The sequence below is a fragment of the Phycodurus eques genome, chromosome 2 (assembly GCF_024500275.1).
Source record: "Phycodurus eques isolate BA_2022a chromosome 2, UOR_Pequ_1.1, whole genome shotgun sequence".
NCBI lineage: Eukaryota > Metazoa > Chordata > Actinopteri > Syngnathiformes > Syngnathidae > Phycodurus > Phycodurus eques.
Window position 1 is genome coordinate 31051381 of NC_084526.1, and position 26027 is coordinate 31077407.

At 40.8% G+C, this 26027-nt stretch overlaps 2 protein-coding genes across 2 annotated transcripts; one reads left to right on the forward strand and one right to left on the reverse strand.

Moving 5' to 3' along the window:
* Window positions 1-1134: 1134 nt before the first annotated feature.
* Window positions 1135-22312, reverse strand: trpm5 (transient receptor potential cation channel, subfamily M, member 5). The gene is made up of 26 exons (XM_061700368.1): window positions 22286-22312; window positions 20109-20173; window positions 18768-18918; window positions 18513-18693; window positions 17463-17629; window positions 17187-17364; window positions 16456-16520; window positions 14190-14375; window positions 13810-13909; window positions 13619-13737; window positions 12959-13306; window positions 11947-12090; window positions 10271-10394; window positions 9988-10133; window positions 8561-8673; window positions 8379-8480; window positions 5794-6052; window positions 5166-5284; window positions 4924-5056; window positions 3921-4095; window positions 3596-3764; window positions 3279-3457; window positions 3060-3192; window positions 1539-1611; window positions 1316-1406; window positions 1135-1202 (listed from the first exon to the last, which is right to left on the reverse strand). The coding sequence occupies exons 1-26, from the start codon at window positions 22310-22312 to the stop codon at window positions 1147-1149; spliced, it is 3603 nt and encodes a 1200-aa protein (XP_061556352.1). The 3' UTR covers window positions 1135-1146.
* A 2605-nt stretch (window positions 22313-24917) lies between these two features.
* On the forward strand, window positions 24918-25633 carry cdkn1ca (cyclin dependent kinase inhibitor 1Ca). Its single transcript, XM_061702686.1, has 2 exons — window positions 24918-25341; window positions 25457-25633. The coding sequence occupies exons 1-2, from the start codon at window positions 24966-24968 to the stop codon at window positions 25543-25545; spliced, it is 465 nt and encodes a 154-aa protein (XP_061558670.1). The 5' UTR covers window positions 24918-24965; the 3' UTR covers window positions 25546-25633.
* The last annotated feature ends 394 nt before the right edge of the window (window positions 25634-26027 follow it).

The following is a 26027-nucleotide window of genomic DNA, read 5'->3' on the forward strand; positions in this document are numbered from 1 at the left end:
ATACTTTTCCATTGTTGCTATACATTCAGTCCTCACTAGTATCCAGGTGCAGCTTTCATCTTACAATCTCAAAAACATGTTGCCTATATGATCTTTTTAAAAACGAGGAACTAAAACAAAAAGAGGACATTTTGTCCTTAATGTGTAAACAAAAACATGCAATACAATATGACAGGAATGATGGTGAAAGGACATTGAACTTTGCATTCCTCGCAGCGGTGGCTGACTATCTTAACAAAACATATTTATTTTAGCGAACATGAACTGACATTAGAAAACCGTTCACAGGCGCCAGAATGAGCGCGTTCTCAATTACGTTCATCAGGCAGAAATGAACAAAGTTCCGTTCACGTTTACCCAAAATATGAACTAGTTCATGAACTTTTGAACTTTATACTAGTGTTGAGTACCTTGCCCATTGGTGTTCATCAGCACTTTGTCAGAATTGTTCATAATGTCAACTTAGTTCTACGAGGCTGTTAGCAATTCATCCAACCATTTTCTATACCGCCTATCCTGTTCAGGGTCACAGAGAGCAGTAGCCTATCCCAGCTGACTCTGGAATAGTTGCCAGTCAGTCGCAGGGCAGGCTGTTACCACATTTTGACTAAATACATTGCACACATGCAAGTAAAACATTTAAAACATGTTATTGTATGACATTTTGACAATTTTTAAAAATATATATATATGGGGTAGTTTTACACACACACACCGTGATTGCTATCAGTGGACATGAAGTGTACCATGGACTTATGGATGAACAAAAGCAAAAATGGTACTACAAATATTCTCAGTTTATATATCTCTATCTATCCATCTATCTATATAGTGAAGAATATGAATGAATTTATGAATTAACATCGAATGCACTTGGCAGACCCTTTCGGACGCATTTGTTTTATCATGACCTGAGTTTACCTTCCTCTACGACAGGCAGGCATCTCAGGTGACAATATTATGATTTAACACTTTACTACACAAATGAGTAATTTCAAACAAAGTCAGTATCAATTTGTCACTTATAGTATACTTGTACTACATCATCTTAAAGAATATAGAAAAACATGGTCATAATTTCTTAACATCACTACTTACTATTAGGCTATTGCTTTATTTTCTTGATTTGTCATTGTAACCTTTTGCTCATTTGGTTTCTTTCTTCAGTTGACTTTGATGGGCGTCATTGCTCCCCTTGCAGCCTGCCAAAGACAACGCCATTTCGTGGCCCATTAATTCACATAAAATGCTACATTGAGTATGTGTAGTGGTATAATCGGTTTTCCAGAATAATTTTGATTGCCACTTGACTTACTTGGTGCAGTTGGAGCCTCTTTCCCACATTTTAGTGTGCTCAGAGCAAAGCATTCTGCCATCCAGGACAACACCTCACCACAGTATCTAACCTAGACACAAATCCAAATGATGTAGGTAGGTACCACTCTCTGACAGGTTACATACAAAATAGATTTTTATATGAGATAAGAATACTGTAAATATGTATGTCAAACGGAAGCTACTGAGTTGTTTGGGCATACTTGAGCCTCCATGGATGCCAGTCGTTTGTCTTGGTCCTTAACCCCACCGATAATCCTGAGCATATTTTCAACCCTAGACAGCAAATAAACAAACCCAAATAATTAATATGTATGTAGAGTACGGTACACACACACACAGGGCCGACCCACGTCGATGTGGTGCCCTAGGTGAGATTTCATATGATGCCCCCCTCCATCAACGATTTACATACGCTTACAAAAAAAGTTGAATAGCAATAGTTTTTAACATTGCCTTTAATTTATAACATGCCACACAATTCAAAATATAAAATGGAACATTTTCTTCATGTCATGACTGTATTGTCACTGCCAAACAAATCATGTGAGTAACTTGCTGTTGCGACACCTAATGCAAAGGTAGCAACAACTTGACCTGTCTTTCTCCCATTTTGCCTCTTTTTTTTCCTTCCCTGTGGTCTTGACAGTTTTGGTTGTTTTGACGTTTCAAGAGTTCTCTGGGGTCACATCAGTAAATTTGCCACTACCCCAACAGACTGCCAGCAGTACACCAATCAGCCAGAGGAATAAGTATTTGCTAGGATCATTTGTAATAATAATTATTGGGCATTTCTTGAAATTTGAATTTATGTTGATAAAAGTTAGTTGTCAAGTTATTGCAATTATGTGCAGTTTCCCCACTTGAAAGAAATGGATTGAGGGACGGCAGATTTCATCTGTACTTTACTCAACAACCAAGCAACATTTTCCTTTTGTCTCATTTTATATTAGCATTCAGTAGTTTGACAGTCCATCAAGAAGTTTTATTCATTTTCCGTACCGCTTATCCTCACTAGAATTGCGGGGGTGCTGGAGCCTATCCCAGCTGACTCTGGGCACACCCTGAACTGGTCGCCAGCCAATCGTACGACACATATAAACAACCATTCACGCTCACATTCACACCTACGGACAATTTAGAGTCCTCAATCAACCTACCACGCATGTTTTTGGGATGTGGGAGGAAACCGGAGTACCTGGAGAAAACCCACGCAAACGAGGCCGGATTTGAACCCGCAACCTAAAAGACTTAAAGACTTCTACAAATGTATTAACCATTACAGAAACAAAAACCATGGTTTTGGTAAAAACAAACTCTGTTACTTTGGGGCACCTTTGCATAAACCTCTGGTAGTGATCTATACAAATATACCTATACAGTTTAAGTACTATAGTGTATATGGTACTTACGGTAGTGGTAGTGTGGCAATAGACACACTACAGTCCATTAGAAGCTGAGAAGCAACACTTCTCCAACAAAGGAAATAAAATGGGAGCAATAGAAACTGTGCCATTTAAAGCCAACTGTGTTTTGACAGGTTACATTGGGTCTTCTCGTGGTTGGTGCAACTATCACCATCCCCTATTCAACCCTGTGGTGAAAATCAACATAGGGTTGACCATTCCAATCGGATATAGTAGAAACATACCTAGCTATAGATGTCATGCAATTATAGTTACTTGGTCAGTTTACTTGGTCAGTAACAGGAAAAGAACAACTACTTTGATGATGTACTCCTGAGTCGCTCCTCGCTGCTCTCCCATTGTTGGCGCGCAAGTTTGGCCAGGTAGTTTTCTTTCTGTACAGTCTCCCATGTTATCAGCCTCTGGTCAAGCCCAGCTGGTAGCTCTCGCTCTAGTATAACACACAAGAAAGGTCAGCCTCAGTTTGAGTTTCAAATGAAATTAAAATTTGACTAATGATTTTGGAAACGATCGTACCAAGATGCTCCTGCTTGGACTCAGGCTGCTTGACCAGACTAAGGAGGAGCTGAGAGAGGTGGCTGATGATAATGAAAGGTGGAGCCAGGGCTGGGCGGCTGTGATACTCAACAATCAGGTTGTACCTTTGGAACTTCCAGAAAATGTCAGTGTTGCCCTGTACAACCTGGAATGTGTAGCTACACACCATAAAACAGAAACAGTTTATATTAGAAGTAACAACAAAACAAGGGCGTCTGCTTCCTAGAGTTGTTCTTGAAGCCACCTGCTTACAAACATTCAGCAAAAAATGTCCACAATGTTTTTGAAGTTCTGACCTAAACATGGCAATAAGTAGGTTGAGCAGAAGAACATTGGTCACAAGAAGGAAGATGACCAGAAGGAGAATCACGAGCCAGTTGGCATAGACATTAGGACATGGTAGCCGTAGGCCCTTGATAATTTCCTCTGATTCATTGGTGCAGTTCATTTCAGTCATCCGAGCAGCTGTATCATGAAAGAAACAAATTGACTTAATTGTAGCTTATTGAATCCAGGCCAACTCCAACTGCTTAAATGAAAAACACAAAATATGTGATATGACAGTTTAAAGCTAAAATGTTTCATTACTTCTCATCATCATGACATCCTGCAGTCATTTACCATCTATTTCCTCTAAAGGAATCTGGCCAAAAATGTGCAGGTAGGGACGATACAAGGCTCTGCGAAACACCCAGTCGATCCGGTGGTCATTAGGGTGCAGAAGAGCCTGGGTAGCCACCCCGTATGCAATGAGCCACACACTCAGGAAGAAGAGGAAGAAAAAGACATCCTTCATCTGTAAAGAAAACCACTGTAGGTAAGTCTTTCCCTTATACTTTTTCTATCATTCACAACATTAAGTAAGAGGAATTGAATAAGATTCAATGCTGAAGTAAAAAAATAAACATTTAATAAATCATTTTGTGGTTTCAGTGATGAAACACTTGAATATGTCACACTCAGAAATGGTCACTGATGGTGTAGCGCTACAGTACATTTGCCTGAATTTGATGCAGGAAGCTTGGGTTCAGTTCCCACTCCTGTGTGTATGTGAGATTGAATGGTTGTCTGTCTCAATATGTGCGCTGCGACTGCCTGGTGCAGTCCGCCTTCCGCCTGAAGTCAGAAGGGATAGGCTCCAGCTTTTCATTAGGGTAACCAGTATCCTATCCAGGCTGACATTGGGGGAGAGGCGAGAAGTGCCTTGGACTGGTCGCCAGTGAATCGCAGGGCATGCATTGACAAACAACCATACCAAAATCACATTCACACCTACGGGCATTTTAGTCTTCAATTACCCTAACATTTTTTATTTTTATTTTTATTTTTTGGTAATGTGGGAGGAATGCCAGAGTAACTGTAGAAAATCCACACGAGCACTGGTTGAACATGCAAACTCAACACAGGAAGGCCAGAGCCCAGCTTTGAACCCAGAAACTCAGAATTGTGGAGCAGATGTGCTAAGAACATTTGTGTTTGCCAGCTAAGTTTCTTCACACCAAAGTCTGCCTTTGTGCATAGAAAAGGGCCTGCCCCAAACTGTTCTCTCAAAGTGTGAATCAATGAATTAAAAATACAAGAACATCACGAGGTTAGATGTTTGCATATGATTGCTTTTGGTCACCATTCTCTCCACAATGATGATCTTCGGCCCCAACTGCTTATGAATGGCAAAGATGTGGATCAATCGCAGTGTGAATACCATGAAGTCTATTGCCAGAACACTCCTTCCTGCCTCGTAGGTGTCATCAACCATCCTGCCATCCAAACAAACATAATGTGCTGTTCTTTATCTTTTTACTCGAAACACACAATTAGTCATTTATTTATTTTTAAATCACAAAATGTATATGTTCTGTTATTTACCGGCATGAAACCCCAATGACAAATAGTGAAATAGCAACCATGTCACACTTGTTCCAGTTGTCCTCCACATAAAGCTTGAACTTCTTTAAGATGTTCATCTCTTCATCTGAAAAGAAGCTCTGCAACACAGTACACTTTTTTTTTTTTTTTTGAACAAAGCTAACATTACAATAGTAAAACAAAAACGCAGACATAAGTATGTTCTGGAGTTGACAGTATTGTCTTTGATCAAAATCATTATACTTGCACCTTGTCACAATAATTTTCACCTAATTGTCTTCAAAATATTCGGCATTATTTCACTTTGTCAATGTAGACTCATTGAGGACATCTTATACAAGATGCTTAAACTAGTTGGTGTCAAACTGATTCATGTTTTGGTCAGCCCATAATTACATTGGAATGAGAATAAGACTGTTTTAGAACATCATATCATATAGCAAAGATTCAGTTAGTGTCAAACAATAATAGAGAAAGGCAAATAAGGCAAAATTAGCAAGTGGTATGTGTCAAACCATGTAATTTCAATTATATACAGTATGCTACAAGCACTATTAACAATCTAAAAGTACATTTATGCGTGAAGTTGTACTTAACGAGAAGTGGCATCTACTGCTGTGAGAGTCACCTGTCGAAGTTCTTCCAGCACCAAAGTGAAAACCCAGAAGTAGAGCATTATCTCTGGGGCTCCAGGACCAATGGGGGGTGGTGGAAGAAAGTCCAGCAGGAGCACGTAGGTGAAAAGGAGGAGAAAGGCAAAATACATGATGACGTTACCAAGGAACACAGTGACAGGAGCACTCCAGAAGCGACGCCAGCGACGAATTAAGAAACGCCACCACACTGATGCACAGCTCTGATCTCCTGGGGCACCAGGTAAAGAGTCCCTTAAAGCAAAACAAAAATGAGAGGACAGCTTAGATTTTATGAAGCAAACACCAAGTCATTCCCCTAAATGCATTTTTGGTCATCATACTGTATGACCAGAGGAGCGGCACAGTGAAACATGTAGCAACCACATCTCAACGGGCTCCATCCCCACATGCGGTCAGATCTCGTCCGGTCTGGGAAACTGAGCAGCGTTGGTCCTGGTTAGAATTTGGATGGGAGACCACCTAGGAATACTAGGTGCTGGGGTTGGGCAGTAGGCCAATCACTTGCTCCCGTAAAACACTACAGATTACAGAAACCGCAATTGTGGCCTAATGTGCCTCGTGGCATTGAGAGCTCTAACTAACTAACGACATCTGTCTTGCAGTCACGTTATGATTTCGAAACTTGGACATTCATGTGTGGGGATTGCATGGATTTTTTTTAATTTTTTTTTTTAATGGGTCCTCCTCCTTATATATCCTCCTCCATTCCCAAATCATGTACAGTATTAGACCTTACAGACCTGTAAGGTGCTGCAATGCTGCCACAGGAAGTCACCAAAAACAGAGAATAAGAAGCTGTGCTATGTAAACAAACTCAAAGCAATGGTGGTGAATGCAAATCGAAGAAATGAGGAGACATTTGTGTGTACTGGATTTTTGTGGAGATTCTGCTTGGAAAAGCCATGTCATGCTCAGGAATTTCTGCAGCACCAATGCAACATGTGGAATTCACCATTGTTGTTTTTAACATAGATATGAACACCGGATATGCCCGCGTGCTGGAGCAGCCCGGCTAACTGACGTGACTACATGGCGGCCATGTCGTGGAAGTCAACGGTAACTTGCTAATTTATCAACTGATTTTCATGAGGTTGACTTTTTTTTTTGTCAACGGGAAAGTGTGTGCTATTAATACATAACATTTGTAAAAAAAAACCAAAAAAACCCCACATAATTTTCTCATTTTAATTTTATGAAAGGTTACTCCTAGTTCCCTTGTTGTAATTGAATGCCGTTGTACAACTTGTACACAACGTCTGCAGCACAAGGTACGGGCATGCTTGGTCTTTTGGTATTCTAGCCATCCGCACACATGCGCTGACAACTATGACCTCCCTATCTTAGCTTCTCCGTCGGCACACCCCTTACCTACCTATTCATATCTGTGGTTGTTAATGTTTGCAGTCTTCACGCACAGTCACGTGATAACTGGCACAGCCGTGTTGTCATTTCAGGAAAGATGCGTATGCGTTGTACACAAGGAAATGTGAGGGCAGCTTTTTGAAATGTATTTATGTATTTACTGTGGGACCTGGTTTTAAAAATGATTGGGTTCGGGCTTCCAAAATACCAGCTCCGTGTGGATGGAATGCAGAAACAAAACTTTTGCAGATACAATGAAATGTGTGTCCGTGTGGACGGGGCCTAAGGTTTACCCTCCCTCTTGCCCAAAATCAGCTATGATAGGCTCTAGCTGGGATAGGTTTCCTTTTCTATAATGCAAAAAGAATTACGTTGTATAGGTCCCCAAACCCCGCTCCGCGGACTGGTACCGGTCCGTGAGGCATTTGTTACCGGGCCGTATAGAAAGAATGACCAATTTATATCATTTTCGTTGTATTGCGTTTCACGTGTCAAATGTATTTTATTTTGAAAATTAACCTGATCTCCTCCACCGCAACAGCTGTGCGTCGCTATTGACCCGTCAAGACTGCACAGAACGCTGCAGCAGTTCCGTTTCCGCTCCCAGCCAACTCGCTAATGGCGACAAGCTCAAAGAACCAATTATTTCATAAACCGATTCAGTTATGAATGATATATATGTATGCGACGCCTTGACCGCCTTTCTGTGAGAAAATATGCCTACTCTAAACCGCTCCGCGGTGCAAAAAAGGTTCGGAACACTGGTATAGGGTATAAAGCACAGAATGCTTGAAATGCTATATAAGTAAATGTTTTTTCTAAATAGTTTTACCTCCATGTACTATACATTTGACACAACGTTGCTATACTATACAATGTGATCAAATCCAAGTGCTGTATCAAAGATTTTGCCTTTACAAAGATAATACCGCTCAGTTTTGATCTACAGTGTTAGAAAGGTATTAATTCAACAATGTACTGTATTTATTTATTTATTTTAATTGCACGGAACCATATTGGATGTTGTTTCCAATATTCAATTATTAATTAAATCTTATTTTGCTAAAAGTGTTATTTCTTTTAAAGTTTTAAACAATATCTGACTTCATCCTGAATTGTGTATTATTATATAAAAAAAATGTGCACAAGAACATCTTATTTTATGTTATGAGAAACAGCATCATTACAAACTTACAGTGGGCCATCTTCATCTCTTAACAGTAAAACCTTCTCCGTGTCCAAACTGTCCAGCTCCACAAACGGTTCCTCACTGTTCTGATTATCCATCTCCTCATCACTAAAGAACATTCACAGTAATAGGACACATAAAACACTTATGGCAGAACACAAAATTTTATTAAATACAAATAATCTCACCAGAACTTCATAAGGTTAGTCCAAATGAGAGGTGGACAGAAGAAAGACACAACAAGCTTGGAGATGGCGGTGTCTGTCGTCATTGCTCCCCACCAGATCTTTGTCAAGAGAGCCTGAAAAATAAATAAATAATAAATAAAGCTTTTCAGGCGGCACGGTGGCCGACTGGTTAGAGCGTCAGCCTCACAGTTCTAAGGACCGGGGTTCAATCCCCGGCCCCGCCTGTGTGGAGTTTGCATGTTCTCCCTGTGCCTGTGTGTGTTTTCTCCGGGCACTCTGGTTTCCTCCCACATCCCAAAAACATGCATGAATTGGAGACTCTAAATTGCCCGTAGGTGTGAATGTGACTGCGGATGGTTATTTGTTTGTATGTGCCCTGCGATTGGCTGGCAACCAGTTCAGGGTGTACCCCGATGACAGCTGGGATAGGCTCCAGCGCGCCCGCGACCCTAGTGAGGAGAAGCGGCTCAGAAAATGGATGGATGGATAAAGGTTTTCATAATTTTTCATCCGACGTTCAAGGCTAAATTAGGTACATGTGAATCATCCCACAAGGGGGCAGTACAAGCCATAATAAATATCTGCCCCCGTAGTCAGATTGCAGTGTCCATGCATGGAAATTTAACCTAGTTTAAAAAAAAAAAGATAATTTTCGCCATGAATCAAATTATACCACAAGTTCTGTAGACCACTACCCACTTCATAGCTGTGCTAATGCGGTGTAATTACTGAAATGAGCACCTGCTCCTTTGACATGGGCACCTTGCATCAGGTCAAAACATCAAATATTTAGTAGATTTATATTTAGTAGATTAATGGTGTTTTGTGTAAGTAAAATACCTATTTTATCTGAAGGGCAAGTTGAAAGTTCCCTCCATCCAGCTACCCCTTTTCTACACCACTGGTCCTCATTAGGATCGCGGGTGAGCTGGAGCCTATCCCAGTTGACTTTGGATAAGAGGTACACCCTGATAGCCAGCCAATAGCACGTCTCATATAGACAACCAACCATTTACTCTCACATTCACACCCATGGACAATATACAATAACTGAAAATTCTTCAATTAACCTAATGAGGACATTTTTGGAATACAGGAGGAACATGACACTACCATACAGTAAAGCTGAAGCTGGTATTTGAACCCCAAACCTATGAGGCAGGCATGCTAACCACTAGATTTCTGCACTGCTCGCTGAATTTTACATATGACAATAACTATTATTTCATACTTAAATGACATTTTGGATGTTATTTGAATAAAACATTGCAGACAACAGTTAAAAAAAGAAGTAAAGTACCAAGTACAATCAAATCAATTTTGATTTCTAGGGAACAATCTAATCAATTTTGATTTCTAGGGAAAAAATAATTACACAGAGAAGAAGAAGAAAAAAAAATCCAACTGAAGCGAAATTGTTTTATTACCTGAACTCCATCGTGAGCAAAGAAGGACTTGGCATCAGCCTCAGTTGCCAGGTTGAGGACCGTAGATTTGCTCCAACACTGTGTTCTCCTTACTAACAATGCATACGCCCTGTCTTCACTGTTGGAGTAACACTCTCCAAACACATCTGTTATAACACAGGGAGTACATGAATAATGTCAATTTTCTGAGGTCAGAAAAGTAAAAATACATCAGTGTCTTTTGCATTGTTCAACATTCTTATTCTGATCCCATAGTCAACTTGATAGCAGAGGAAGTACTCACCAAGGGCAAACTGTTCATATTTGGCCTCCTTCATGCTACGGGCTGACACAGCCTCAGACTCGAGTCTTGCCATCTCTTTCAGAATCTTACACCCTGCCAATGCTGCCGCTACTGCCTCAGGGCCCTGAACAAATTCAATAAATATGAATAACATTTTTGAATCTTAGAAAACTGAACAAAAAAAAAAAAATGCCTGAGAGTACACATGTACTTATATATTTATTATAGAACCCATCCTAAAGAAACCGTACAATGGTGGTTGGTACCCTAAAAGGCTGGCTGAAAGTGGTACGTTATGAATCACTTACTATTTACTGGTGCCCCATGGTACTTTTGCAATTGGAAAAGCAACAAAACCCAAAATAAACATTCACACTCATTTACTGTCAATTTAGTGTATTTCATTGAACATACAGTACATAACACAATGGGAACATGAAAACTCTACATAAAAAGGCCACAGCCTGGGTTTGAGTATTTAAAGGTGTTACAAAATAAAATTGATTCACATGTGTTCTTTGTCAACCCTGCATCAGTTAGAGAGGATAATAATTGTGGGAACAAGTGAGCCAAAATAAACTCTAACATCGCAAATTTTTTTTATATGAACCCATTCTGTTGCTTGTTTGGACATTATTGGAAATTTCTTTGAACTCCCGAATAGAGGTTCTGTTTTTACATGCGTCTTATTGTTCGGGTGTGATAGCTGGATCATGAATATGCTACACAGGGCTGATTCACACGAAACCTGGAGGAGGACGCTGACCCAGAGCCCATTTTCACATTTCATTGTAATAGTTGCATGAAAAAGGAAATGTAATGTCATTCCGGCACAACTTGATCTCTTACCTATAATAGGAATGGCACTGTCATTTCTCTGTTGGGTCATATTTTACTTGAGCACACTAAGAATATTTAGTTGTTCCCAAAGGGATTTTTTTTTTTATTTTTTACTGCGTGTACAATAAATTGTACAGTGTATCATATTATATGTATGTATATTAAAAAATTCTGAGACGTTGGCTCACATTACGCATTGAAGGTTGCAACACGAGAAACACTTCAAACAGTCAGAATTGTGCCAGTATGTCAATGATATGACCATTAGTGATGGCGGAACGCTGACACTTTGAATGAAATTACCATAACGTCTGATCATGTTTGAAATAAACGCAGGGAAGGAGCACACAGGGGTGACCACTTAAGGGATTGCAGTAATTGGTTCGCTCAGTCCACGGAAGGGAAGTAACAAAATCAAATCTTCCTTTAAAAGAATCAGAAAATGAAGTAGTTCTACTGGTGTCATTTAAACTACCGTATTCATAAATCTTAACTCCCAGGTCAGGCAACGTTTCTCATTGAGAACAATAACTCTGAAGCATGACCTTTATTTGAGCATTGTTGCTGGAGGTATAAAAGCTTTTACGTTCATCCCAGTCCGTAATAAAGATGAAGTTGCTTCAGCTGTCCCATTTATTTTATGGTGGGACTTGTGTGCACCTGCACACTGCTGGCCCACATCACGCACACTACACATGCCAGAACACTTCCTCTATGCAGATAAGATTATCTCAATTCGATTAGCTGTTTTCTTGTTGTTGTTCATTGCCAGGCACATGTATAAATGCAAAATGAACCACACCATATTGTGATGGAAATTAAATGACCAGACAAACCATGGCCCAAAAGTAGTTAGCCATCTGCTGTCGGTTCTGAAGGACGGCCCAGAGGAAAAGATCCCTCCAAGGATGTTGGCAACGTTCTTCCAATTCAGCCAGGTTCTTCTGGCTGTGGAACAGTCGACCCTTTGCTGGCTTTTCCTGGAGTGCAAAGACAACCCAGTTGTAGTGCATGCTACTAGCATGACAAGGTATAGAATCACATTTTATTTTCAATACTAGTATTTAACCACAAGCCACATTAATACACCTGTATTATAAACTCACAAACTACAACATAGGCACGCAATTTCATGAGAAATATTTTACCTTTGACATGTACTGTGTTGGATTATTCAAACATTTTTATTATTCATCTTCCGTACCGCTTATCCTCACTAGTGTCGCAGGCGTGCTGGAGCCTATCCCAGCTATTTTCGAGCGAGAGGCAGGTTCCACCCTGAACTGGTCGCCAGCCCATCGCAGGGCACAGACAAACAAACAACCACTCACATTCCCACCTACGGGCAATTTAGAGTCTTCAATCAACTTACCGTCCATGTTTTTGTGATGTGGGAGGAAACCGGAGTCCCCGGAGAAAACCCACCTAGGCACGGGGAGGACATGCAAACTTCACACAGCGAGGCCGGATTTGAACCCGGGTCCATGGAACTGTGAGGCGGTTGTGCGAACCAGTCATCTACCGTGCCGCCGGATATTTGTATTACTATATAAGTTTTAATATTTCCTGGTTTTGATGGTTGTAATTTTTAGTGGAGATGCAGGAGAGATAAATGAGCCTTCTGCTGTGACTGGTGGGTGTATTATCACGCATGCATGAAGAAAAATTAGCTGAATAAAAATCATTGCATGATTATTTTGATTTTCATAGTGGTCAATGATTCTTGCAAAGATATGGAAGAGCATAATCATGTTCTTTGCGTCTGCATTGTATACAAAATTATTTTATCTTTTTGTGCATTGTAGCATTTTTGCAGTGCTTATCTTTAAAATAAAGTGTATCACTCACTGTAGGACTCTTTTGGTAAAAGCCTTTGCAGGAGTCATGAAGAAAGTCTTTGAGCACTTTGGCAACCTCATAAAGAGTGAAACGAGGCTTCCGTTCCCCCTGCTCAGATGTGTGCTGCCCAGGACGCCCAGGTGTCCTTGCAGTACCAAGCAGACGCTGCTTCTCCTCATATTTTTTGAGAAGTAGGTTATGCAGGAGACTCTTCTCCGATACGGACCAGTAAAGCTCTTGTAGACGTCCGTAGGTGAGGAACTCGCTCAGGTTAACACCGTTGTCGACAAACAGGCGTACAAAATCTGGTTTGTCATTGATAAGTGCATCCATCATCACTTCTTCAAGGTCGCATGCCTGCATGGACCATGTTGGAGGTGAAGTGATCCAAAATTTTATCATGAATTTGTAACTCCTACATAACATTGATGACAAATATTGAGAAACCATAAACTTAGCAGGTTTAAGGAAGCAAAACATAACACTTTTTACGACGTACTTTGACCAAATTCAATACCTCTCATTCACTCTGTTATACTAAAATGCAACACTATTTACACATATGTCAAATACTCTGGATTTAAGGATTACATGTAAATTTTAAGGACAATTAAGGCCTTCGTTTTGCAAAGTCAAATTGGGTAGTGTTATGCACAGTAACTTTCTCACCTTCCACTGAACATCTCCACTGAAGATGTCACTCTTGGCAATGTCCACTCGGTTCCACGCCACAGCCAACTTCAACTCATCAAGAAAGTCTTGGGCTTCCTGACTTTGACTCTTACAAGCTGACACACCCACACACACACAAAATATCAATGCTGTCATATAACCTGTGAATGGCTATTAATCTGCTTTACCTTTGACGAGAGCTTTGAGGATGACTGTGTCCAGCTCAGAGCTCTCTTGTTCAGGGTCATGGACAGTGAGGAGATGCCCATGATCCAGTATTTTCTGGATCTGATTGGTATACGATACACACATATTAAATACATTATTTTTTAATATCTCAGGAGATAATTTCCAGTGATAAATGTTGTTTCATGACCCTTTCCAACAAAATAATTATTTATAATATTTTCCTCATTATTCATAATTGGGCCATTACGTACAAATTTGAATGAAGGAAATCCCATTTTAGCTGCTCTCTTTCCCGTCTGTCCTATTTTGCAGGGAAAGTTCATGCCTCTTGACATACATAACTGAAAGCCTGCTTCCATGATCAACACATCACCCTCACCAGCTTGACCCAGTTTCTTAGGGCCGTGCTGTGGTAGGCGTTCGGAAAGGTGTCCAGCAGCAGCTCATAAACACTGTCTGTATCCCAGCAGCCCCTGTTCATTAGTGTGACGAGGATGTCAGCTACTCCTCCTGAGCCTGCTAGAATAAGCCATGGTGTCGAATTGCCAATGGCTTTGCACATCCGCTGCAGATAAGGACAAATTATTGATACACGTGTAGCTCACAGAGTCTTGGTTAGCCCCCCAAAGAGCAAATGTGATTTCAGACAGAATTTATGGCCTGAGTCGAATTATTTAACCTCCTAATTTATGGCTGTATGTACAACCCCAATTCCAATGAAGTTGGGACGTTGTGTTAAACATAAATAAAAACAGAATACAATGATTTGCAAATCATTTTCAACCTATATTTAATTGAATACACTACAAAGATATTTAATGTTCAAACTGATAAACTTTATTGTTTTTAGCAAATAATCATTAACTTAGAATTTTATGGCTGCAACATGTTCCAAAAAAGCTGGGACAGGTGGCAAAAAAGACTGAGAAAGTTGAGGAATGCTCATCAAACACCTGCTTGGAACATCCCACAGGTGAACAGGCTAATTGGGAACAGGTGGGTGCCATGATTTGTCTAAAAAGAGCTTCCCTGAATTGCTCAGTCATTCACAAGCAAAGATGGGGCGAGGTTCACCTCTTTGTGAACATGGGCTTCCATCCATCCATTTACTTTACCGCTCATCCTCACTAGGGTCGCGGGATGCTGGGGCCTATCCAAGCTATCTTCAGGCAGGAGGCGGGGTACACCCTGAACCGGTCGCCAGCCAATCGGAGGGCACATAAAATTCACCATTCACACTCACATTGACACCTACAGGCAATTTAGAGTTTTAAATCAACCTACCACAAATGTTTTTGGGATGTGGGAGGAAACCGGAGTGCCCGGAGAAAACTCACCCAGGCACGGGGAGAACATGGAAACTCCACACAGGCGGCGTAGTGATTCGAACCCCGGTACACAGAACTGTGAGGCAGATGTGCTAACCAGTCGTCCACCGTGCCGGCTCCAGAAAACCAATGTCAGTAAATACAGTTCGGCGCTACATCCGTAAGTGCAACTTGAAACTCTACTATGCAAAGCAAAAGCCATTTATCAACAACACCCAGAAACGCCGCCGGCTTCTCTGGGCCCGAGCTCATCTAAGATGGACTGATGCAAAGTGGAAAAGTGTTCTGTGGTACGACGAGTCCACATTTCAAATTGTTTTTGGAAATTGTGGACGTCATGTCTTCCGGGCCAAAGAGGAAAAGAACCATCCGGACTGTTATGGAGGCAAAGTTCTAAAGCCAGCATATGTGATGGTATGGGGCTGTGTTAGTGCCAATGGCATGGGTAACTTACACATCTGTGAAGGCACCATTAATGCTGAAAGGTACATACAGGTTTTGGAGAAACATATGCTGCCATCCAAGCAACGTCTTTTTCATGGACGCCCCTGCTTATTTCAGCAAAACAATGCCAAACCACATTCAGCACGTGTTACAAAAGCATGGCTTTGTAGTAAAAGAGTGCAGGTACTAGACTGGCCTGCCTGCAGTCTAGACCTTTCTCCTATTGAAAATGTGTGGCACATTATGAAGCGTAAACTACGACAACGGAGACCCCAGACTGTTCAACAGCTGAAGCTGTACATCAAACAAGAGTGGGAAAGAAAGCTTCAACAATTCGTGTCCTCAGTTCCCAAACGTTTATTGAATGTTGTTAAAAGAAAAGATGATGTGACACAGTGTTAAACATCACACTGTCCCAGCTTTTTTGGAACGTGTTGCAGCCATAAAATTCTAAGTTAATGATTATTTGCTAAAAACAATCAAGTTTATCAGTTTGAATATTAAGTATTTTGTCTTTGTAGTGTATTCAATTAAATATAGGTTGAACATGATTGTCAAATCATTGTATTCTGTTTTTATTTATGTTTAACACAACGTCCCAACTTCATTGGAATTGGGGTTGTATATGCATATACCTTGGTGGCATTTTCTGGCCCAAGAGATTACATCAAAAGAATGAAAAGAAATACAGTAATATGTTTCTCAGTCTGCTGTGGCCTGCAACTTCATGAGGTGGCACAACCAAAATCTGAGTCAGAGGCTAATTCTCAGATACTCAGCCACTATTAAGAGCCAGATTTGGCACAATTAAGTGATCACAAATAATTTTTTTTAAAGCCAAAAACAAGGCCCTCTTAGTCCAATGAGACCAACCTTTAGGATCCGAGGTTCGCCATGGACCAATAGACATAGAACAGGGATCTCAAAACTTCCTGCACCTTTAAAACATTCAGGATTCACACAACAAATGATGAACACCTTCAGACTCCATATGTACAGTATTTTAAGATTTAATGTTGTTATGAGGCAACGTTTACAGGGCTTTTACACAAGACGGGACCAAGTCATTGCTTTGCAAGTCACAAGTCTCAAGTATTTGCCCTCAAGTCCTGAGTCAAGTCGCAAGTCGAGACAGACAAGTCCCGAGTCAAGTCGCAAGTTCTACACCTGGAGTTTCGAGTCATTTTACCAACAAATAAAATTTTAATACATTCATCCATCCATTTTCTACACCGCATAGTTTATTGCCCTTTCAAAACCGATTGATAGTAGGTTTTCAGTTATTCTATAGAAATGCTATGCTATGACTTATTTTTTCCTCACTTTATTTCTGAAATGACATTAAATAGACATGTCACAAATAAGAATTTGCATCCACTAGTGCTGCAATAAGTAATCGAGTATTCTACTGACAATTCTATCGGAATAATCAAGTATAAGGATAAAATATATTTTTTCTTGCTTAAAGAGCAATTATGAATACACGAGAAAATTAGACATTTCACTTAATAATGAATAACCAATTGGTTTACTCTTTTACCAGTACAAAGAAGACATTGTTAATGTGTATTTGTTTGTATATGTTTTGCCTTCCATGTCTTTACCTCCATAGCCTGTGCGCTGAAGAGAGATGTGCTTGAGCAGCTTTACTCTCATTTCACTAGTGGCTCCAGGTCTGTTTGGATCATCCTCCACTAGTACAAAGTAGGGGTGGTGGCTATCTAGGGAATAAACTGAACCATGCGGCAAGTCCTGTGGCTTGTATACTGCTGGCACACCCAACTTAAAGATAAATACACATTACATAAAAGCATCATGTTAGTATGTATGTCCTGTTCCTTTTTTTTCCAGCTATATGTTGTTTGTGTACACTTAGATACCTTGGCGCTGAGTAGTGCCTCTCGGTTGTGGATCATGTTCCAGGGTGCGATGCCAATGGCCACGACACGAACTTTTGCAGAAGTGCTAGCCAAGGAGTGATCTCGTACAGCTTGACCTAGGTGCTTGGTGATGCCGAATCGAAGGCCATTAGTCAAAATCCATGCCCCTGGAGCATAGCAAGGATGTTGCATACTGTATGAATGCCTAAGTTAACACACACACACACACGCATGCATACATAGATACACACATATATGCGACTGATGTGCTTTGGGGTCACAGATATACAATTTGACTAGATCCAATTCCAAAAGACGTGCCTCCCAGGCCTGCGTGGTGGCCATGTTGAATGTGGGGCACTGACGTGGTGGTCTATCTATTGCCGATTGTGCATAGAGCGAGAGAGAGCGGCATGGCTCTGAGGAATACAAAACGTTTTTGGAGTCTGGAACATGCTATTTGTAATACAGTAACTGTTTTTTATTTTCTGTATAAAGCCGTTCGCCTTTGGCAATGGATTTGGACCTGGGAAGCAAACTAATTCCTCACGGCTCATGATGAGTATTGTACGTCAATAATGTCACGATGAGCAAGCACACTGGCATGGTAAGTTTGGATAAAAAAAAAATATATATATTTATAATAACTTTGTACTTACTGGGTGTTTTAGGCCACCAAAAAAATAAATAAATAAATAAATTGTACTGTACAGTAATATGGGTGCATATGGCCTCCCGAAAAAAGTGCTTCAATGTGCTTCGGCTATATCGGACGAGCCCCTCAGTCCATTCTATTGAGGCTCCACTGTACACAGTCTCACACGTACAGTACATACGCATGTAATATATGTTGTATTGTTTGTCCTCATTTGTTTGCAACAATATTGTCAGTATTGGATCTCATCAGATGTGCATGTGTTCTCTCTATTGTAGACGTGAGTGTGGAATGCAAATCAATTATTTTCAGAGTAACTGTGATGAAGTCACTCATTTATTACAGTATGTATCAGTCTGGTGCCTCCTCAACGATTGTTTGGCTGTGTCTCATACCTGTGCTTTGTGCAGCTTTCACAAGACCTTTTCTGACTGTGTCCCTGAGCCAAGGTTTCATTTGAGCCAGCTCATCTCCTCCCACTAGTGCAACTACCAGGTGTGGAGGAGCTAGTCCCCACTCCTCTGTCAGCATCTGGAAGATGTGCGCTGGTTCAGTATTGCTCTGCACCCTCATAAACTGGAATAAAAGTAAAAGAGTATAAGGCATCCTTCTAGTCCCCTGACTGTGTGATCTTGTATTATGTTCTCCACCTTTCCTTTTGTTTTGGAGGCCCCAATGAAGTCAATGTCCCCCACTCTTCCAGCTGGCCAGTGATTCTTCATTCTGCTATTCTTCTGGTCTCTACTTATATTCTGCAATGTCTCATCCTCTGTAGAGCAGCATGAACAGCTCTGGAGGACACTGGATATGAAAAGCCAATGTTTCAACATCCATCCGTCATTAAAAAAATCGATTGTTAAAACCTAAGTAATATAACGACATATGTTAACAGTTAAACTCTAAACAAATGCCGTATAATTTCAGAGGTATGAAGATTCCATGTGATGGCCAATGAGTTGAGCAGCAAAGTGTCAAGTCAAGTTTATTTTTACAGCAAAATCTCAAAGGGCTTCACAAGCCCACAGTTCACAGAGATCAATGACATCCCCAGGTTTAAAACTCCATAGTGCCAGGGAAAAACAGAAAACATATTTAGGGTTCAATATATATATATATATATATATATATATATTGGGATCAGCAACAGATGCTGAGTGGACCCCATTAATCACATGGTATGATAAATAGATGCTCTACAATGATAGTTTAAACTGTGTGATGGAAATACAGATATAAGGACAAGTTATTTTAGATGATTTAGCCCTTTTTGATGATATTACTTCCAAGTTGTTAGTATTTAACATACGGTACATTCATAAAAGGCACAGAAACTTTGGCATGGATTTTAAGCCACCCATGCAGTCTCTGAACCGCTTATCCTCTGTTTGTGCTGGCGCCTATCCGAGCTGACTTCGGACATGAGGCGGTGTACACCCTGAACTGGTCGCCAGTCAATCACAGGGCACATAGAAACAAACGTCCATTCACATTCACATTCACACCGACGGACAATTTAGAGTCTTTTACCTACCATGCATGTTTTTGGAATGTGGGAGGAAAACGGTGCACCCGGAGAAAACCCACGTAGGCACGGGAAGAACATGCAAACTCCACACAGGAAGGCCGGATTTGAACCCGGGACCTCAGAACTATGAGGCGGATGCGTTAACCACCGTTTCGCCATGGCGTTTAGTGACTTCCTTAATTGGTATTAGCCGTCCATTAGTTTTATATATTACTCTTCCTCATCATGAGATTCAAACCCAGAACCTCTCAACTTTGAGACAAAAAAAATAATTCCAGTTCATTTATCTTTGTCAAATTAAAAACAGACTAGACTAGACTAGACTAGACTAGACAGACAGATAGACAGATAGATAGATAGATAGATAGATAGATAGATAGATAGATAGATAGATAGATAGATAGATAGATAGATAGATAGATAGATAGATAGATAGATAGATAGATCGATCAAAAGCTGGACTCACTGGGGCTCCTCTGACCATTGCAGTTTGTCCCCACATCGCAGGCATTTTGTCTTCGGCTGTAGCGCCTACAAACAAGCAAACGTGCCAATATTCTGAGCACTTGTCTCTAAACCAATTATGACTCATTCATCACCCTTTTCACATAATAAAATATTCTTAGAGGCACTTGTGGTCAATGCAAAACTGGCATAATTTCCATCCTCGCTCCGTATGCAAAGTGGCTTTTAGCTTATGTTTGAACTTGAAATTCACAAAGCCTCACAGCTCACTGTTGGATGCCAACAGTGTATAAATCCAATTGCTTATGATCAATTCACAAAGATGGTTTTGTTCAGTCGTTTTATGAAGTTATGTCTCGTTTCAAATTAACACTCACTGTCTCAGTAGTTCCGATTGTTTCATTTAATCAAAATAAACATTAGATGAGTCTTATTTACATATCTTGTAAAAATTATTAAAATACTCTTAATCAGTGAGTACGAATGAGCTTGTGGTTACATAAAGGGAGTGAGTCGATTTGTGTTTAGTCATCTGTTTTAATGTATGGATGCTGATTCTTGTGGGAGCTGGTATTTGACTACAGGTTGGAGTTAGGAAGGATCAGACCATTGGACATGCAAATGATCTGATTTGCCTGCAGTCATAGGGGACTAAGCACCATCCATACACACCTCTCTTCCTCCATCCATCCATCCATCCATCCATTTTCTGAGCCGCTTCTCCTCACTAGAGTCGCGGGCGTGCTGGAGCCTATCCCAGCTGTCATCGAGCAGGAGGCGGGGTACACCCTGAACTGGTTGCCAGGCAATCACAGGGCACATACAAACAAACAAGCAGTCGCACTCACAGTCACATCTACGGGCAATTTAGAGTCTCCCATTAATGCATGTTTTACCCATTTACTGTAGAAAATGGGTAGCTGGATGGAGGGAATTTTCAACTTGCCCTTCAGATAAAATAGGTATTTTACTTACACAAAACACCATGAATCTACTAAATATAACTCTACTAAATATTTGATGTTTTGACCTGATACAATGTGCCCATGTCAAAGGAGCAGGTGCTCATTTAATTAATTACACTGCATTAGCACAGCTATGAAGTGGGTAGTGGTCTACAGAACTTGTGGTATAATTTGATTCATGGCGAAAATTATCTTTTTTAAAAAAATTTTTTAAAACTCGGTTAAATTTCCATGCATGGACACTGCAATCTGACTACAGGGCAGATATTTATTATGGCTTGTACTGCCTCCTTGTGGGATGATTCACATGTACCTAATTTAGCCTTGAACGTCGGATGAAAAATGATGAAAATCTTTATCGATCCATCCATTTTCTGAGCCACTTCTCCTCACTAGGGTTGCGGGCGTGCTGGAGCCTATCCCAGCTGTCATCGGGGTACACCCTGAACTGGTTGCCAGGCAATCGCAGGGCACATACAAACAAATAACCACCTGCAGTCACATTCACACCTACAGGCAATTTAGAGTCTCCAATTAATGCATGTTTTTGGGATGTGGGAGGAAACCGGAGTGCCCGGAGAAAACCCATGCAGGAACGGGGAGAACATGCAAACTCCACACAGGTGGGGCCAGGGATTGAACCCGGGTCCTCAGAACTGAGAGGCTGACGCTCTAACCAGTCGGCCACCGTGCCGCCACCTCTCTTCCTCAACATTTAAAATATCTATTAGTGGAATAATACTTCCTCAACTATTCATGTCCATGAATTTTGACAATTTACTAATTCTAACTGGATATGTCACTGACCCCGAGCACAATATAATGCTCAAGACAAAAGCTTGATGAAATATTCTGCACTTAAAGGATACTTCAATTGATTGACATTCTCAGAGAGGTATTAATTTGTTGTTTATTATTGTGGTTGTATTTGGCAGTCCTATATTTTGTAGCGTTGTACTGCATCATACTGAAAGTTGATTCTCTCATGTAATTGCAATAACGAAAATAGTATACACAGCTCTCATTGTGATGGAGTACAGGTCAATAAATAGACATATACGTTGTACATACATTTTCTTTTGTTATAAGATTTTCCATCTCACTATTATTTTTGAAAATTTAACTGACATGAGATACATGATAAATAGTACTATGTGAAAATATTTTTCTGATAATCAGACAACAAGACTTCAACAGTAGCTGATCTACTTACCAGAAAATTGTCTTGTCTGCCTAGCATCACTGAATGATCCTTTCCTACTTAAACACACCTGAGAAGGACATAGAGGTTTACCTAACAAGGCTTGAGTCAGACACTTTGCCTACCAGGAAGTGGTATGGATCTATCACTGCAACAATACCACCAACGCCATTCATTTGCATACTGCTCAGCCAGTTACAAGACTTGGAGGCCAAGGACAAAATCAAATTTAGTTGCCTCCTATCGTATGCTTTCATAGGCCTTCTAATTGCAGCAACCTTCAGTTACTGCTTATTCGTGTTTTTGCTGCTTTTACTTTGGTTTTGCGTAAGTAGAAACCATACCCTTTATTGCACTGATAGCCTCCATAGGATGGGTAAGCCACAAACATTCATAGCTAAGGAGGGTGGCTGTTTACAGAGTGCTCTGTCCAAGCATATCAATGGAAAGTCTAGTGGAAGGACAAAATGAGGCAGGAGAAGATGCACCAGCAAAAGAGACGACCGTGGGCTTCAGCGGATTATCAAACAGAGAAGTTTCAAGAATCTAGCAGAGACCCAGAAAGAGTGGAATGAGGCAGGAGTCACAGCTTCAAATACCACTACATCCGGGAGATGTGCTACAACTGTCGGGTTCCTCAGGTTCCTCGGGTCAAGACACTTCTGAGCGTGAGCCAACGTAGGAAACGTCTCAACTGGGCCAAGGAGAAGAAGGACTGGACTGTTGGCCAGTGGTCCAAGGTTCTCTTTACCGATGAAAGTAAAGTGTGCCTTTCATTAGAGAATCAAGGTTCAAGGATTTGGAGGAAGACTGGTGAAAAACTGAGCCCAAGTTGCTTGAGGTCCAGTGTGAAATATCCACAATTAGTCATGGTTTGGGGTGCAATGTCCCGTGCAGGTGTTGGTAAACTCTGCTTTCTTAAATCCAAGATCACCGCAACAGTCTCCCAGAATGTTTTAGAGGAGTTGATGATTCCTTCTGCTGAGGATCTGTATGGAGATGCAGATTTCATACTCCACTCTCTTTTGTTCACTCATCAGTCAAATGAAAAAAATAGCTTTCACACAATACTCAGGCATGCCATTAATCATTGTAACGAACCGGATCAAGGTTATGTTTTCCTTCTGTACTAAATACTGAACAAATAAATAAATTCTAATAAAATACTTTTAAACCATGAGCGTATTTAACACAAATAATGGCTATAAACACAGCACTTAATGTCCATCTGTGTTGTGATGTGTTGCTCTACTTATTTTTGTGTCATAACCCGTGTATTTATCTTCTGCAGAAGATCAGCTCACAGCACAAAGAACACAAACAAGCGAGGAAGATTCAAGATGAGAGAAACAGAGCAAGGGGCCACAAACAGAGACAACACAAACATGCTGCTAAGGAATACAGGTAGTTAGTGACAGCAGGAGAAGGAGTAAAAATCTGGACACATTTAAACTTTATTGACAATGCAAAGGCAGTGTATAGTTTGTAATAAAAAAAAAAAGGCACACATCCGTGCAATGGGAAGAATAAAGGCAAGCATTTGAACCTGATATTAATGAAGGTGCCAGTGTGTTTACTGCAATTGTTCCTGCTGATGCTATGCATTGTAACAATGCCAGTCCCTTCTGAGAGAATCCTCTCCAAGACAGGGCAGATCATTTCCGGCAGAAACCGCATCAATTCCCCAAGGCTGACGCACTAGATTTTTCTCAATGCAAGTTTTCTGAATGCATATTTATTTTAATTTTGGCTTTACACATTTTAATTTATATTTTGTCATGTTGTGTGTTTAACAGGCACGGTGGAAGACTGGTCAGAGCGTCTGCCTCACAGTTCTGAGGTCTGGGGTTCAATCCCCGGCCCCGCCTGTGTGGAGTTTGCATGTTCTCCCCGTGCCTGTGTGGGTTTTCTCCTTGCACTCCGGTTCCCTCCCACATCCCAAAAACATGCATGGTAGGTTAATTGACAACTCTAAATTGCCCGTAGGTGTGAGTGCGAATGGTTGTTTGTTTGTATGTGCCCTGCGATTGGCTGGCAACCAGTTCAGGGTGTACCCCGCCTGCTGCCCGAAGATAGCTGGGATAGGCTCCAGCACGCCCGCGACCCTAGTGAGGAGTAGCGGCTCAGAAAATGGATGGAAATGTTTAACAGAGATTCTGTTGTTTCACTTTAAATTAGTTTTGTAGGGGGAATTTTTTTAAAAAAAAGCTTAAAATAGTTAAGTTCAATTGTAAATAGTGAATAAAAAAATATTGGTTTTGTATTGTTATTTTACTGTAGCACCATATACAGTGAATAAATGTCATATTTAATAATAAACATACTTTATTTACATTATTTTTGGTAATACATTGTTTTAATTAACAAAAAAATCTGAAGAGCCGTCCGGATGTTTTTTTGTTTTTGTGAACCTATCCAAAAGAGGCGGTTCCCTAAAAAGAGCCGGAATTCCCATGTAGTGGTTCGGGAGTGATTGGGAATGGCAACAGCATTTTCTTGTGGCACAGAAAAGTCAATTATGCAAAGGCAGCCCATTGGCGTTGTGATCTTGGCGCTGCAGCCAATCAGCAGTCTGCGGTGACGGTACAGCCTCGCCAAGATAATAATTGCAACGATTTGGAAGACTGCTGCGCCACACCGAATGCTCGAAGTGCAAAGAAAAACAACAACAACTCACCCAAACTCTGGAAACATGAAAAGCAGCGTGTGCAGGTGTCTGTTTGGCCCGGTGGATCACGAGCAGCTGCGCCGAGACTTGCAGTTGAGCTTGCGTGAAATGTCTCTGGAGGACAGCCACAGCTGGAACTTTAACTTCCACGCCGACACACCGTTGCCGGGTCGATTTGCGTGGGAGGAAAGCCCCGGTGACTGCTCGTCTCCCCGGCCCAAGCCCATATCTCCCGCCGGTGAGGACGAAGACAGTCCGGCTGAGTGTAAGGAAGGCAAGACCGACCGGGAGGACTGGCCCTGCGTTTCGAACGACTGTCCCACTGAAGTGACGCCTGTCCGGAGGGTGAAGACTCCCCCCGTGATGGTGGTCAAGCGCAGAGACCATGGACGAATCACGGGTAGCTAACAAACCGCCATTCAAGTGTGGTTAAAGGCTAGTCACCAAACATACATACATGCATACATATTGGCTGTGGAATAACCTTTACTGTATGTGTGTGTATTTCCTTGCAGACGTTTGTGTCAAGAGGAGGAGGACTACAGAAGACAGACACATCGACTCTCTCACAACTTCCACTGAATCAGCTTTGTGCAAACCATAACTCTGGTGAAATGCCCAAATTGTGAACCAATGCTGCTTGATTTTTTTTCCTCTCCCTCCCCCCCTTTTTTTGTTTCCATTGTATCTTCTAGTTCTCCTAATTTATTTTATTTATTTTCGCTTTTGATTTAATGTTCATTATTTATTATGTTGTGACCAAAAATGTTCAAACATGTTACAATTTGTTCATTTCTTGACATTGTTTGCTTAAAATATTTTACGCTGTCTTGGTTTATTTAAGGAAAACACTATTCTGTTGCCTACTGCGTTGTAGAGCAATCAGGTTTTAAATACCTGCTTAAGTTGTAAGTTTAATAAACTGTTCCATAAATATTTCACTCTCAGGATTTGGTTGATCGAGGAATGCACTACCTTAACATCAAAGCAAAGCAAATGTATTTATATAGTGCATTTCATACACAAGGTAACTCAATGCGCATTACATGATTAAAATCATTTAAAAACAAAGAAAAAAAACAGCTT